The following is a 13,586-nucleotide window of genomic DNA, read 5'->3' as shown; positions in this document are numbered from 1 at the left end:
TTAAGGCCACGGCCGCTTCCTTCCAACTCCTAGGCCTTTCCTATCCCATCGTCGCCATAAGACCTATCTGTGTCGGTGCGACGTAAAGCCCCTAACAAAAAAAAAAAAAATGAGATATCGGAAAGGCCAAATATTTTATTTGATGTAATTATTCCAATCGATAGAAAACAAAAATTTACAATTTTGTAAGAAAAACAAAATTTAGTTTGAACAGGGGCTCTATAACCCCTATCAACTTTTCACTATTCCTACATCTTCTTACCGCCTCCACTCCTCCACCCCTTCTGCAACGTACCCCCAGTTTGAACGTAGCAATCAGTGTGGCAAGCTCTGCCATCTGTGGAAAATACCTTTGAAGTCTGCTGGAGTGGAGGTAAGTCTCATATAATATCTTTTTCCTCCTTTGCCTTTTTCCTTCTTTTACAACACAACGCTTTAGCTTTCCTTTTTCCAGATATCTTTTCTGGATTCAAACACATGATCCATATCGACCATTCAAACAACTACAGGCCACTGCATTCATTGATTTAATTTATAGATATCCCCCTCTGTCAATTTCCTAAGTATACTATTCACTGTCACAACTGGTTTAATATTAATTAAGGACAAGATTGATTCCACAATGTATCAAACAGTGCTATCAATGCAACAAACATTATATTGTGTATTATAATTGTGACAGCTAGACACGATGCCCATCATCAAGATTTTTCATCAAGGACTCATATTTTATAAACTTTTTTTTTTTTTTCCTTTTTAGATGTGTTGGTTAAATTAAACATTATGGGACTATTCCAGTACTGATGAAAACAAACAATCATTTCATCACAATTAAATAACTGTCAAATGTGTCCATCGGGGTTGCCTCAGGCTGTTGTCCAGTATAAAGCATAGTTGCCTTTAAGTGCAAGAAGGGACAGGGATGCAAGATTGCGTTCAAGGTCAGTCTCGCATGTGTTATGCTCAGCTTTTACCTCATTTAAGGCACCCAAGCACTGAGAAGTGATGACTTATTATTTTTGTTATTCAAAATTTTCAGTTCGGATTTATGGGAACATTGAACTATCGAGACTTCAAATACTGAGACTCCACTGTATTGGGATAAAGACAGGTAGAAACATGGAGAAAATAAAAACTTGGAGTTAATAACAAAATAATATATTCTTATAAACATTATCTTACAACACATTCAACTGATTTGAGCAACACAACTCCCTAGTTACAGGTTTATATAGCTAACAATATCCAGAGTAAAGCTTGTAATGTAACCAATAACAATGAGGAAATAATGGTAGTCATTGGTATGAAACCTCTCACTACTAGACTAAATATGAAGATTTGTTCAAGGTGCAAATGAAAAATTAAAAAGAAAGATGAACAGAAAACCACAACTTCTGAAAAACTTTCTCAGTTCATCTAGGGCAAGTTTGCTATGTGACACTGGCTGGAACCCATGATGTGTTTGTATTTGTTGCCAATTTCTTGGCATGGCTCCCAAACTGGTCTTAAGTCACGTGCAGATTTAGCAACATCACCTCACAAAGCCCATTTGAATTTGCCTGCAAAGTGATCTGACTGGCTAACTTCAGCAGCTAATAAAATAAGAACAGTGCAAGATAATGAATTAATTTTTTCAAATTATTTATTACTATGACCAATCCTCTAACGTACACATACCCAGTTCACGTTGTTTCTGACCACCCTGTATACCCATAAGTTTCCAGAAATATAGATACGGGTAGAGTTAAATAAATGGTGATATTTATTTGGCTTCGAAGGGTTAGACTCAACTGAATGTGTTATGTTTCATTCAAAGATACAGAACTGTTGTTTGATCACTTCAGATCTCAGCAAATGTCTGTCGTAACAATAAACAAGGCAGACATATCAAACTGGGTAAGGAAAACATACAGAAAAAGAGGAATGTTCCTAGTAAGATGAGTACACAGACAGAAGACATTATCTGTTTATCAAACTAAGAGATGCTTTGATAAATAAGCTCTTCTTCTCTATTTCTTCCTTATCTAGCATAATAATAATTGGACTAATAACTAGACCAGCTAGTTGTGAACAAGACAACTGAATACTAGGTTCATACATGCTGAAATAAACAAATTGCACATTGTTTATGAGAACTGTTGTCAATACAAAATTAATCCTCGCAAAAGCAAAATTGATTTTACACATTGGAGACCCTGCTTGTAGAACTAAGGGCGCGCTATTTCATTGCTGCTGACGGAGCTTGGAGAATCTATGGGCACATTTTCACTATAGCTAAAAAAGAGTAGATGCCAATTCAGCGAGCTGTGATTCCACTAGGATACTGTTGACTGCTTCTATAAGCATCCAATGTACTAGTTATGAGCATAAGTCAAGAGCTCTTCTTTCAAGGCACTAATAACACAGCCACGTTCCTACATAACCTGGGCCTGCGTCATCGTTGACTCTCAGCTGTAAAATGGACGGGAAAGTACTTACAGTACATGCCGAAGGGAAGAATGTGTGTTCAAGAGGCAGCTTGTTTGTGTAATTCTTGTGAATGTCTAATTCAAGTGTGCAAAATTTCAACAACGAATCCATAATGGATGTTCTTATGGAAGACACGAGTTCTGAAAATGAGGATAACAATTACACACTAAGTAAACATGATGATTTTGGCACTTCAGGCAAGTAAATGTAGATAATGAGCTAATTTCAAATTGGTGTGAAGTGTAACGTAGTTTTATACCCCTTCCTGAAGTGGGTTCTATAATACTATTTTATACCGCTTCCTAAAAATGTGGGTGTTTCCTGTGTACAGATGACAACCTGCAGCAACTCGATGTGACTCCATCGTCAAACAACGAACAGTGGGAAAGCAAATTCCTGGTTGTAAACTAGGATACCAGTGCCAATTGACCAATTAGGTTAGAATCTGTATCAGTGTGTATCAGTAGCTGTATCCACAACATTAAATAGATTTCGAAATATTAACAACCAAACTGGCATCCTTAGCTGCATCAGATTTTTTTTTTTAATTACTTTGTAAAAATTACTATCTTCATAAATTTTTATTTAAAAATTGCTGCACTATTATGATAATTAAATCTCATTTTTGTGTAGAAGAAAGTGTGATCTTTCTAAATATTCCGAAAGATGTTGTAATCATGGCTTACCCTAGCATTGAAAAAATTTCAAAAACTATTAAAAATCCTGCGATTTCTGGAGGGTAGCTCATTTAAATATGGCCATCTCCAATGTGTTAACCAACAATGTTAAAACAGTTTACTAGGGCAATAAATTGAATCTGCCTCAGTGTGAATGTGGCTAGAGGAAGTGAACATAGAACTTGTGATGTAATAGAGAAGACTAAAATGTCATCATCACCAATTCTCCATTTCAGCAGACCAAGTGCGCAAATGAACAAGATCAACTCACCCACCCACCCGTCCATCCATCCGTCCGTCCGTTATTGCTGACAACAATGAAACTTTTTATTCAAATAAACAGTTTTACAGTATTTACATTTTAATTAGGAACACATAATGACTGAAATACGTGTAGCCTCCATGGCTCAGGCGGCAGCGCGCCGGATTCTCGCCGTTGGGTTCTGTGGTTCAAATCCCTGTCACTGCATGTGAGATTTGTGCTGGACAAAGCGGAGGCGGGACATGTTTTCCTCCAGGTACTCCAGTTTTCCCTGTCATCTTTCATTCCAGCAACACTCTCCACTATCATTTCATTTCATCTTTCAGTCATTAATCATTGCCTCAGAGGAGTGTGACAGGCTTTGGCAGCTGGCACAATTTCTATCCTCGCCGCAAGATGGGGGCTTCATTCATTCCATCTCTGACTCGGTCACTGACTGGAAAACAGGCTGTAGGTTTTTGATGACTGAAATATGTATTAGTATTACATAAACCGAGCTGCGCCACTGTGAGCTTGCATTTGGAAAATAGCGGGTTCGAACCCCAGTGTCGGCAGCACTGAAGATGGGTTTCCGTGGTTTCCCATTTTCACACCACGTAAATACTGGGGCTTTACCTTAATTAAGGCCACGGCCACTTTCTCCCCATTTCTAGCACTTTCCTGTCCCATCGTCGCCATAAGATCTATGTGTGTCGGTGCGACGTACAGCAACTTGAAATATTATGTAACTAGCAGATATCTAGGTTATGATAGCTGCGCGGTCAGTGAAAACGGCTGGGCCCATTAAAAAGATCCTAGGGAGAACACTGCACTTTGTTGCAGCCTTACTTGGAGGCAGGCCGAAGTGTTTTGCATACAGACTTCATGTCTCTTACTTGTATCCTCCTAGTCAGGGTAGCAGCTTCTAGTCCACAGGTTGTATTGGAAAGCAGGTCTGAGTTATACAATGGCACTTCAGAAGCTTTTGTCCCATACAAGCTGTGATACAGAACTGTACAAGTTTGCAGACGCTTGAGCCCTTCTGTTAATTTATTGGTTTAATCTGTTGGTCTGCTCACAAAATGCTGCCAAGAATGAAACAACTCTACCAAGAAACTAGTACAAGCTAGAAGATCAGGCTGGTTTGAAACTATAATCTGTATTCAAATATTCATCCTGAATCTCTCTCATATAAGCTCAAAACCTGGCCTTTACTTATTTTTTATAAAATCAAATCAAATGTGGTCTTGAGTAATGCACAGCTTCTTCTAATGTCCGTTCCAGTGAAGTCAAGCCAGAAACTGAAAAATGTTTCTGATGAAATTCAGAGTTTTGTTCAAAAAGAAAACTGGAATCTCCACCAATGCGGAGGTTTCTCGATATGTTTTGTACATCAACCTGACCATAGCACATCGATGCTGCTATTGCCCCAACATCTCTGTTGTGCTTTCCAAAGCCCACCAAATGGTCTTTATAAAACTTTCCGTAGTTTCTCATTTGTCTGGTAATGTGATGGGACAGTAGCTTGTGGTTATAGTTATAGAAGCTGTGGAATGGATTCACGCAGCCCCAGAGTGATCCAACCTCCTTAATCCAAACCATGTTCCAGCTGGTTTCAACATCTCTCAACAGGTTCTGCACTAACTGTTGAAAATGTATCATCACACAGCATCACTACAGCTTCAAAGAAGTCTCTAGAATTGTGGAGGAGAGTTCCAGACCATTTTGCACATCATGAACGAATGCCCTCTTTGCACATACTGTGGCATTCGGGAAGATATTGACAAAACCTTGTTACTGTCGGAACACTAGCTAGTAGACTTGGATATACAAATCTAGATCTCTGTTCTCTGAGAATATTAGGATTCTGCATTTCTTGTAAATTATGTTCATATGGTGTATTTGTATCAAATGATGACTTTTTCAAACTGAAGCTACCAAACAGGTCAGAAAAGTAACATGCACAGAGGACGCAGATGTGGGGCTCCTAAAAGATAAACAACAGCATGCTAAGAAAATAAAATAGCTAATGAAATCTAACAGTTATGTTCTAATACACTTCAGAAATGAATCGCTCTTTTCACATGTAATAATTAAAAAATTATCAATGAGGTACTAATTATACACATCATCTACTTCAAACCAAGTAATCAGTTATCTGTTCTTAAAAACAAGGAGTAACTAAATGTTATTCTGAGATAATCCTCCAGAGAACCAGCTCTTTGACTCTGTCATAGTTAAAATATTGAGGAAAGTCAATGGGAATCTGATTGACCTGCCAGTGAGAGCCAGAACGTGCTTTATTGAAGCAAGAGAGGAAGTGCTCGTAGCAGGGGGCAACACACTCAAGATCGGAGACAGTGAACACGTATCTGCAAGAAAAGAATATTAAAAATATTTATTAGAAATAACAGTCAATGATTGCAAAATACAATGAAAATAAGTCCCTTTCTTTTGTGCTAACAATACAGATAATGTCAGTTTGAGTCTTGATAAGTGTACCATTTTTTGATTCAGTGTAAAATAAAAAAACTTATCTCAAGTTCCTAAGTCATATTGTAATCAATCAGATTTCCTAAAACTTATAAATTTTACAAATTAATTATAAACAAAATGTTTTAAACAATAAGTGAAAGGGGAATACTGAAAACTACTGTGCTTAATAATAGGTTCTATTTTCTTCTAAATAGAATTAATTTTTCAGTCTTTTGTGTAGAATCTCTCTACATATAAATTTCAATGGCTGTTCGCATGATCTCCTCATGGGGGTCACTGTAAATACCTAGACATAAGGAAAAATCAGCTTTGAGGTAATCACATAGGATTGTACATAAAGGTTACAGATCTCTTCACATGGTTATGAGGGTATTTAGGAGTTGCAGAAAGGATGAAAAAGGGGTTACTCAGCCAGTAAAAGCATGCTCAGTTCATCCGGAAGAACATGGGTTCGATTCCCTGTCAGGATGTCGACAAATTTAAGAAACTAGATTTCCACTTCGGAGGTGCACATGGCCCTGAGGTTCACTCAGCTCTACACCAAAAATGAGTACCCAGTTAATTCCTAGGGGCAAAAGCGGCCGGGCATAGAGCTAACTGCTCCACCCAACCAAGTGCCAAGGTTACAGATAGTGGAAGCCTTTACTTTCCACCCCTCCCAGGACCTTCATGGCCTGTATGGAGATTACTTAGCATTGCTTTGCTAGAAAGGATGTAAAGGAGAGGGCATACAAGACTCTGATAATATCACAATTAGAGTATGGTTCCAGTGTACGGGACCTACACCAGGACTACTTGATTAGAAAACAGGAAAAGATCCAAAGAATAGCAGCACAATTTGTTCTGAGTGATTTTAACAAAAGAGCAGTGTTACGAAAATGTTGCAAAGTTTGGGGTGGGAAGACTTGGGAAAAGTATGTCAAAAGTAAGAAAGATATTATTTCTCATGATTTTAAGATTAACAAAAATGTATTTTTCGACATTTTAATAATAAATCTTACTTTTGACATTTAAAAAAAACCACTCAAAATGCTAATGTCATCAAACAGGATTCCCTACACACTAGTGCACACCAAAAAGCCACCTTTTATAGCATGGTCTATCGAGCTCTTAAAGTTCCACTATACAACATAAATTATAAAAAAAGAAATAAACAATATATATGCTATACCTTTTAATCTAACAATCAAAGAAATATTTAGCCACCTAACTAAATCATTATCAACTATATTCACAAAAGCTTATGTGAATATAGCTGATGATGCCAGCAAAGCAGTCAAAACATGTACTATTAATGATTTTATAAAACTGCCGAAGGCAAATAAAGGTATCGATTAGATGGCTAAATATTTCTTTGATTGTTATATTGCCATATCGCTACGGACATGACGTGGATAGTTTGTAATAGCTTTCAATAACAGCTACAGCTGACAAAATCATCACCAAAATATAAACAAGCCAATTACCAGACTGAAGGAAGAACCTAAGGAAAAGAAGGATTACAACAGTACAGTAACTTATATCAGCTCAAAAATATATCTAAAGGACAGAATTTCAATTTTGCATCAGAACAAATAACAACAACAATTTAAAGCTTTTCTACAACATACACGTTTTAAACTACAACAATAAACATTTGAATTCTGGCTTTTAAATGCCTCCAATATGATGCTGATCACACTGGTCAGACAGGGAGGAATATTTTAAAGGGAGGAATATTTTAACCTGTCAAAAATAACCTATAAACACCAAGGAACATAATACATTCTCTGCCCTCAGTGAACGTATGACCGAGTTCTATCCCTCATTTTCTTCTATAGACCAAGATCTGGACATTGTACATACAGCTAATAAAGGTGCCTTGCTTAACATATTTGAAAACATCCACATACATCTGGAACAAAGAAATAATCCTAACTTCAATGTGAATGAAATTTCTGAAAAAATGAATATCCTTTGATGAAATAATAAAAATGAATTTGGAATCACCTGCAGCAGGCAATTACACGGGAAGTGTTATATAGTTGGCACTCATTACCTCATTACTTGTTATAGGAGGCTTGGAGTTAAACCCAGACCCTGTTCAACCAGCTTCAGAAGAGGTAGTGAACGTGAAGTGTGTAGGATGTAAGAGGAACTTAAGATCTGGTGCTAAGTGGCTTTTTTTTTTTTTTTTGTTTGCTAGTGGCTTTACGTCGCACCAACACAGATAGGTCTTATGGCGATGATGGGATAGCAAAGGCCTAGGAGTTGGAAGGAAGCAGCCATGAACTTTCTTAAGGTACAGCCCCAGAATTTGCCTGATGTGAAAACGGGAAACCACAGAAAACCATCTTGAGGGCTGCCAATAGTGGGATTAGAACCCACTATCTCCTGGATGCAAGCTCACAGTTGCGCACCTTTAACTTCACGGCCAACTCGCCCGGTGGTGCTAAGTGTGATACATGTGGAATGTGGTTTCATTTCAAGTGTGGTAAGCTAAATGCCCTGGACAGTGGTAAGGAAAGGATGGCATGTAGAAAGTATTTCATAAATGGGAATGTGACTAGTGTAAAAAAAAAAAAATTGATGAACTACAACGGGAATTAAATGAAGTAAATCTCATTATTGTGGAGCTGCAAAAGAAGTTACAGAATTGTATATGAGAAATGTAGGCACTCATTCATCTGTGGAGAATATCAAAACTGTAAATTGTGTGGTGATAGGCAATTCTATCGTGTGGCATACAGGACAGGAAAATAGGTCAGTGAAAGTGATGTGTATGCCAGGAATTCAAGCGGAACAGATGAATAGGAAAATAGAGGACGAATGCGGTGGGAATGAGGAAGTAGTAATCCTCCACATAGGAACTAATGATTTAAGAAGGCAACGGACTGAACATATAATGGGGGACATTTATGATCAAGTGAACTCGACTAAGAAAATGTTCCTGAAAGCAAATGTTGTAACTAGTGGTATAATAAGGTCAGATGTATCATGGAAGAAGATTGGCTGATTGAACGAAGAGCTTCAGTGGGTGGCAGAAAATTCCGGATCACTCTTCGTAGACGGCGTCAGTTGGATCGATGACAGGGACTTCAGCAGGGTTGGACTTCATCTAAACCAGCGAGGAGTGGCGAGACTAGGTGAATTCTTTTCGAGGATTACCGAGTAATTTTCCACCCAAACGGATGACGACGCAGAACAGGCAGCCGAATGACGATCCACGATGGGAGCAGATTCGATGCAGCTACAACAACAACGGGGCCACCAACAGGATATTGTGAGAGGCAGTGATACCGGATTGGGTAAGTTTCTTAGATTGTTGCAGGTAAACTGCAGAAGTATTGGTAATAAAAGCACAAAATTCAAAAACTTAGATGACGCGAGTGACCCTGATATAATTTTGGGAACGGAAAGTTGGTTGTCGGATAAATATTCAGAAATATTCAGGTCAAAATTTCTAACGTTTAGATGGGATAAAAAGGAGGGGCAATTTTCATTTGTGTTAGGTCAGAGATAAGCAATATGTTAAAATGTGTTCTCAATATTTGCGAAATAAATGGGGTGGAGGTAAATAATGCCCCCAATAAACAAAATGTAGTAATTATTGGAGCTTATCGCCCGCCAAAATCAGGTTTAAACACGATCACTCGTTTTTCAGAATTGACATATGCAAATATAAGCTATGGGAAAAGAACTATAATTGCAGGGGATCTAAACCTACCATCAGTAAACTGGCTGGGTCAACTACAGGGGGCCTACTGCAGGAAGCAGTTAACTTATTAGTGTGGAATAATGGCTTTCCCCAAGTCGTTACAAAGAACACACGTAAACAAGCACTTTTAGATGTTTTTCTAATCAGACCGGATGACATAGTTATATTTTGTGACGTAATTCAGGGGATTAGTGACCACAGTGCAGTCGTACTCGATCTTTCTTGGGAAACTTGTAATACGAGGCATGTGAGAATTTCTAAGACTATTTGGTGTTATGCGAGGGGAGACTCTGCAGGTTTTCAAAACCTTCTGAGGTTGCGCTATACTAACTGGTTAAAGGAGGGCAAAGGGATGGATGAAATTTGGGAGAACTTCAAAACCATTTTAAATACTGGACTGAATAAATTAATTTCCAAAAGGATAATCAGGAAAAATTCAGATCCGCCGTACTACACTGCGACTATTAGGAAGCTTAAACCTAAGATCCACGAGAGCGTTCAACAGAAGAAATAACAATGTGTGCAAAGCAAAGTTTGCTAGCAGAAAAGAAAGTGGCCGAAGAGAAATATCTTAATAATATCCTAAATGAAAATCAAAACTCCTGGAACCCTTTTTAAAAATATATACGAAGATTGAAGGGAGAGAACAAGTCAGTTCCTTCTCTTTGTATAGGACGGGATTTATTGGCAACAACGATATAGATAAAGCGGAAGCATGAAATAAGTACTACGGAAAGGTTTTTAATCCGGCGACACAGTTATTCAGGAACAGTTTTTCGAAAACTAATAATGATTTCCAAATTAAAGCATTATTGCATAAAGGTCTTTCTAAACTCAGAAGAAGTAAATATTGTTGGCCAGATTCTATTTCCGGAGAGGCACTTAAACTCGGGGGTGAAGCGATCCTACCATATTTAATAAGTTATATCACTGAACAATACGAAGGTTCCAGAAGATTGGAAATCGGCCATTGTAATTCCTATTCGCAACGGGGGTGACAAGAACGACTTGAATAACCACAGTTTTATGTCAATTGTATGCAAACAAATGAAGCAATTAATAGTAGATTATTTGAGGTTAAAATGGGATTCTTCTGGAATGATATTTAAGGGGCAGCATGGTTTAGGGAAGGCTTCTCCTGCGAAAATCAGCTCTGCTCCATATGTCAAAATATATCAAATAAGCTCGACAGTGGGTCAAAGATTGATGCAATAGTAATTGATTTTGCTAAGACATTCGATCTTGTGCCACATGACATCCTCCTTAACAAGTCAGAGTTGTAAAATGGATACAGGAAATCTTCAAAGGAAGAACTCTCTTCTCCATTAAGTGTTACATCTGGTGTGGCTCAGGGTAGCGTTATTGGGCCAATTCTTTTCATACTTTTCATGAATGATCTGCCTGATTCGATAAAATCGGAAGTGCGCCTCTTTGCCGATGATTGTGTCATATACCAAGAGATAAAGACAGAGGAGGACAAACTATTGCTTCAGCAGGATTTAGATAAGATTGAATAATGGGCGCATGAAAATCGAATGAAAATCCTCAGCGGAAAAAACAAGAAATTGTGTTTCAGTAAAAAGAAAATGACAGGAAAAAGGGATTATAAAATTGGTGGGGAAAGTGTTGTTGAAGTTGATAGTTGTAAGTACATAGGTGTTAGTATTAGAAAAGACTTAAACTTGTCAGAGCAAGTGGAAAATGTAGTTAAGAAATCCTGGAGATCGTTACATTTTATGATGCGGAATCTCAAGAAAGCTAATTCTGGTGCCAAAAGTAAGGCTTATAAATGCTTGATAAGACCGATTCTCGAATATGGATCTGCATGCTGGGATCCGTACAGGGCGGGTATAATAAATTCTCTAGAAAAAGTTCAAAGAAAAACAATGCGTTTTGTAAACAGGAATAGGAGGAATACCATTAATTGGGAAAGTCTTAAATCTAGAAGAACTAAAGCTCACCTGTGTGGTCTTTATAAGAGCTATTCAGGAAGGGCTGCCTGGGGTAGTATTAGGAGTAAGTTAGAACCTCCCTCATACTTATCGAGAAACAATCATAAGCATAAATCTAGAGCTAGAAACCAGCATACAGACGTGGGCAAGTTTTCTTTTGTAAACAAGATCATAAAAAACCAAACCCCAAGGCACTACAGTCCTTGAAGGGCCTTGGCCTATCAAGCGCCCGCTGCTCAACCCAAAGGCCTGTGGATTACGACGTGTCCTGTGGTCAGCACAACAAATCCTCTCGGCCGTTATTCTTGGCTTTCTAGACAGGGGCCGCTATCTCACCGTCAGATAGCTCCTCAATTCTAATCACGTATGCTGAGTGGACCTCGAACCAGCCCTCAGGTCCAGGTAAAAATCCCTGACCTGGCCGGGAATTGAACCCGGGGCCTTCGGGTAAGAGACAGGCACGCTACCCCTACACCACGGGGCTGGCAAACAAGACCGTAAGGGATTGGAATAAATTACCTGCAGCAGTTTTTTATAGATTCCCTTCCAATATCAAGTTATTTAAGAAGACCATTAGCGCTAGTGTAAAGTGAAAAGTAAAAGTTGTAAATTATTGACACTGAATTTGTGATTTTCTGCTTAGTTTAGATTGTGAAACTGGTAGTTTTTCTTGTGGTATTCTCTTTCCAGGGAATTAATGCTTGTTGTACTTGTTGTTGTTGGGTAATTACCTATGTTTTTAAATGAATTTTATTATCACTTGTAATGTTAAGCTAGTAGTAAGCTCAACCTATAGTACTGTAAGCTGTAGTGTTAAGCACTGGAAAATAAGCTGTGTGTAAATTTGTATATGATGATGATGAATTTAGAATTTTAAACTTAAACTAGTGGTATTTCTTGTAATATTTTTTTTCCAGGGATTTGCTTGTTGTACTCTTGGTGGTGTTGTTTTTGTAGGGTAATTATGTTTTTAACTTTACTTTATTATCATTGTAATGTTAAGCTAGTAGTAAGCTCAACCTATAGTATTGTAAGCCGTAGTGTTAAGCACTGAAAATACTTAAGTTGTGTGTGAATTTTTATATGATGATGCTGAATTTAGAATGTTAAACAAGTAGTAATTCTTGTAATATTTTTTTTTCCATGGAATTGCTTGTTGTACTCTTATTTGTTTGTTTGTTGTTGTTGGGTAATTAACTTGACTTTATTATTACACTACCATAAGTGACCATTGCCACTGGGATATTTCCCATTTGTGATGTATTTGTTAATAATAATAATAATAATAATAATAATAATAATAATAATAATAATAATAATAATAATAATAATAATAATAATAATAATAATAATAATAATAATAATAATAATAATAATAATAATAATAATAATAGTAATAATAATAATAATAATAATAATAATAATAATAATAATAATAATAATAATAATAATAATGTGTAAGCAAGAGCTCTAAATCAAACTTGGTACCACATATGACTTATACCCCTATTATCCCTAGCGGATGGGATGACATATGATAATCATAAATCGTATGGTCCTTGAATCTATCATCAGCTTTATCCCTATCACCAATAGGCCCTCCACTCTTTCAGTTAAATGTGCTAATAAAGCATACATCTTGGTAAATGCTAACGCTCCATTTAATGCTGACAGTAAGTACAATCCAGAAAATATGGACATTTTCTTATCATTTACCCAATTTGTTTTTCTACCTTCTTGATTTCTTTTCCCCTGTAGTATACTGTACATAGTTTTTCTATCAAACATGGAAACACTACAACACCTCTTGCTAGTGACATCTAATACATCCAGTTCCATGTTGAAATTTTACTATCTGAAGCGTTCTGTCTACTATCAAGGTCCACATTCCGTAATGAACAAGAGAACTTCCTCCAATTAAGCCTGATAGACAGACAGCTGATGTAACACAAGACGAGTTTGTTCCTAACCATTTTGAAATTTCTTATTAAATCCGAAGCAGGAAGATGTTCAAGACAGACACCATACACTGTGTTACTGTGTTTTAAAACATT

The 13,586-nt window shown here is 37.3% G+C and overlaps 1 protein-coding gene across 2 annotated transcripts in view; it reads right to left on the bottom strand.

The window, feature by feature from the left end:
- Positions 1–1,142: 1,142 nt before the first annotated feature.
- LOC136874188 (methyltransferase-like protein 22) overlaps positions 1,143–13,586 on the bottom strand; it is a 70,170-nt gene continuing 57,726 nt past the window's right edge. For both annotated transcript variants that reach the window (XM_067147786.2, XM_067147787.2), the window contains one exon: positions 1,143–5,759. In XM_067147786.2, the coding sequence (XP_067003887.2) occupies positions 5,576–5,759 (184 nt within the window). In that variant the 3' untranslated portion in view covers positions 1,143–5,575. The remainder of the gene's footprint in view (positions 5,760–13,586) is intronic.

The sequence above is a fragment of the Anabrus simplex genome, chromosome 5, assembly GCF_040414725.1.
Source record: "Anabrus simplex isolate iqAnaSimp1 chromosome 5, ASM4041472v1, whole genome shotgun sequence".
Lineage (NCBI taxonomy): Eukaryota > Metazoa > Arthropoda > Insecta > Orthoptera > Tettigoniidae > Anabrus > Anabrus simplex.
Note: the sequence above shows the minus strand (reverse complement) of the source record. Positions and strands in the feature narration are given on the sequence as shown.